Source organism: Mizuhopecten yessoensis, unplaced genomic scaffold (genome assembly GCF_002113885.1).
Source record: "Mizuhopecten yessoensis strain PY_sf001 unplaced genomic scaffold, ASM211388v2 scaffold8745, whole genome shotgun sequence".
NCBI lineage: Eukaryota > Metazoa > Mollusca > Bivalvia > Pectinida > Pectinidae > Mizuhopecten > Mizuhopecten yessoensis.
In genome coordinates, this window is record NW_018407700.1 from 766,532 (window position 1) to 770,068 (window position 3,537).

General features: G+C 37.7%; 1 protein-coding gene across 2 annotated transcripts in view; it reads left to right on the forward strand.

Annotated features, from left to right (window-relative positions):
- Positions 1-3,378, forward strand: part of LOC110456447 (PH-interacting protein-like) — a 34,524-nt gene extending 31,146 nt beyond the window's left edge. For both annotated transcript variants that reach the window (XM_021507219.1, XM_021507221.1), the window contains exons 34-35: positions 669-836; positions 1,814-3,378. In XM_021507219.1, the coding sequence (XP_021362894.1) occupies positions 669-836; positions 1,814-2,463 (818 nt within the window). In that variant the 3' untranslated portion in view covers positions 2,464-3,378. The remainder of the gene's footprint in view (positions 1-668; positions 837-1,813) is intronic.
- The last annotated feature ends 159 nt before the right edge of the window (positions 3,379-3,537 follow it).

A 3,537-nucleotide genomic window follows, 5' to 3' on the forward strand; every position in this document is an offset into this window, starting at 1 on the left:
AGGTGCTAGTTTCAAATCCTTTTTAGTCTGAAATCTGTATGCTAGATATTGAGTAAGGTGGTCTTATTGTTTTTTGTCACTTTGAATAATATTTCTGTTCATGTTAAAAACAAAATCAACTCTCTGTATAAATATATCAGGTGACCGTTAAGGCCCATGGGCCTCTTGTTCAGTTGTCAAACCTTGTGTGACTATCTAAGTCCAAGCGATGTGGTGTGGCAGAGAAGATTATTTGATTAAATAACTAATTACTCCATTGTCATCTAGCTGCCAGTTTGACATGTGTGTCACCGAGTTAAGCATAGCCGTCACCATATACTCAATTGCCTACATGTGACCTCGACTGCATAATTTTTTCATTAGATGGGCAAGAACGCCTGTTGATTAGATTTGGCATCATGAAAGGGTGTCCGAAGAATTGAAAAAAAGACTCATCAAAATCGCATTTTGATCACAATGATTTCAAAAGCCATTACCTGGTAAACAAAACAAAAAGTTACCTCTTCATTAACGACATTCTATAACATGGTGTTCAGATGTTCTTTGCTAAGAAACCTTTCATTGGATAATAATGTAATCTAATCTTAACTTAAATGTACATTTCCTGTGTTGGGTTTTGAATGCGAGGTTGGACATTCTGTCATGCAAGGAAATATAATATATTTTAGGAAAATTCCGGGTTAAGAAGGAGGAGCCCAACCATTATGACTCGGAGACGGAAGTAGAAAGCGATAGTTCAGAGGAAGAGGAGGTTATTAAACCCTCAAACTCCCAAAGGGGGCAACCTACAAAATCTTCAGCTTCCAAACCTGCTCAGGCCAAAATCAATGTCAAAGGTATGTGTAATCAACTGTTAGGGCAGAGGTGATCAGTAGGACCTGTTTGTCAGAGTTACATCTCTTGGTTGAATACACAGGTATTATTGACTTATGTGTAGTTGTGTCAGCACTTGGCTGAATGCATCTAAGTATTTGTAACATAACTGTGGAGTTCTGGAGTAATAGGGCTTTTTGATGAATACACATGTATATTTGACTGATTGTGTTGTTCGCTCTCACCTGAATAAATGTTAGTGACCTGCTGTCATGATTGTCATTTTTCCCACAACCACTGTAGGTTTCCTCACTCCTGTCTCATCGGATAAACCTGCAAGGAGTTGGTTAACATTTTTGGTTACCCACTAGTGGGTAACACCATGGACGTGATTTCATTGGTCAATTTATTACTTATGATGTCACATAACAATGCCTTGCGACATCATCTTCTATTGTGACATCATGATTCACGGCAATTGTTTACCCCCATCGGAAGCCGACAAAGTGTATTTTCAAGGGATGCCTATGGCTTTCCAGATAAAATATGAACGTTATGGGAGAAAAAGGACCCCAAACTCGTGATGGTAGGTTATCATGTATACCTAACACTTGATTGTTAATTTTCAAATTATAAAAGACACTCGGTAAACCTCGTGCCTTGATACAATTTGAAAATTAACTAACGAGAGTTAGATAAACGTGAAAACCAACCATCACTCGTTGGGGAACCTCCATTTCTCAGATAGCTACAAGGTTATGTATCACCAGATCTTTGTACATGAAGTAACAGCGACCTTTTAGTTTACAATTCCTGTTTGGCTTTTTGATCAAGAAAGATGGAATTAGTGCTTCAAATAGCAAACCTCTACTTCAACTGTTTTAAAGGAATAAATAACCTAATATTCCTCAATTTAATGAAACTTTTTCGATAAAATTGATATCTGGTATACCACAAATTAAATGTTATAAATACAAAATTATGTATGTTCCTCTTACAGGCAAGCAGTCAGCTACATCAAATGGCCAGCACAAGACGAGAGCAGCTACAGGAACAATCAAACCAAGACGCTACTGTGTCGATGGATCCTTCAATGACAATGAAAAGTTATCCAAAACTGCAGCACTATCACATTCATCTTTATCCTCATCATCTTCAACAGAAGTTGACTCTAATAACAGTAGTTCATCTAGTTCATCATCAGATTCTGATTCAGACTTGTCATACAATGGGATGGAGGCCAAGCCTCCAAGACACACTAAGAGATGTAAACCTGTTCGACCCTCAGTCAAACCCAGGTTAAAAGCTTCTGATAATGGATTTGTAATAGATAGAAACAAAAAGAAAAACCAAACCAATTCCAGGGTGAAAAAAACAAGTGACGGTGCTACCTCATATGGGCGAACAAAATCATCAGGGACAGGTAAGCGAACGACGAGGAATCAGGGTCGCCAGACAGTGAGGTATCAGGAGGACAGTGATGGTGAGCCTGAGGATTCTTGGAATCTAGAAGGGTCAGGGTCAGGGTCAGGGTCAGGCACTGACTCTGACTACAGTGAAGGACATGATAGGCCTGACATAAGCACAAGTAGTAGGGGGCGTGTCAGGAAACTAACGGCCCGAGCCAGGGCAAGTCTCATGGGAGAATAAAGATGGGCAAAGTGGGGAGGGAAGGGCCAGTGAATTTAGTCCGGTGTTACATATTACTCTGCAGTCAATACTTACCTCTGTCTACCTGGAATAAATACTAGAAATGAAAAAGATTTGGTCTAAAACCTTCATGCAGAAATAGATCCAAAACTAATGCAAATCATGTTAAGAATCGTACAATAAAAACATTTGCCACCTTGTCAAGGAAAACTTAATCTTGCTATGGAAGTTTACATCACAAAAAATGGGGTTTAATATAGATATACTTTTGCCCACTCCTTAAAAATATTTATATATTATTCTCAATTCAAGTGCAAAAACTGTCAATTCAATTACTGAAACTCTTTTTGACAAATGTGTCTGTAAAGTTAACATTGCTAATTCAAAACGCTGATGAATTAAAAGGTACTGGTGCCATTTTTGAACAAATCTACTTGACAGGAGGACTTTGATCTCAGTGTCCATTGTATGTGTAGTTAGTTATCAATATGGTGGACCGGTATAGATATATCACTCGTTCAGAGTTATACTTCAAACTGTAAGCAAGAACTTATGTTGTAGTTGTGTTCAGGCTCTGAACAAATAAGATGATAAATATTTGTGCAATGAATCGAAGTGAACAAGTATACAATCAATTACTTGTATATATGTTTACAGTCAACTATACTGGGATCAAGGACAACTTGCCAATCATTTACTTGTGTTTACAATCCGCTATACAGGACAAATCGCCAATCATTATTCATAGTGTGATGATTTGTAACTGCTTTAAATCTGTAAGAACTTGGAGTGATTGAAGAAATATCAATGGGCTTAGAAGGGAAATATGAAGTTTTGAAGAGGGACATTATGAAAACAACATGGAAATCTCAATAGAATCACCAAGTAAAGGAAGTATATATTTTCAAATAACAATGTTGTACAGTTNAGGAACATTCAGCTTATCGTGCATGGTAGTTATAAGCCATCCCTATTGGTATTTCACCTAAGTTCACAATAGGAGCATTCAGCGCTTATCGTGCATGGTAGTTATAAGCCATCCCTATTAGTATTTCACCTAAGTTCACAATAGGA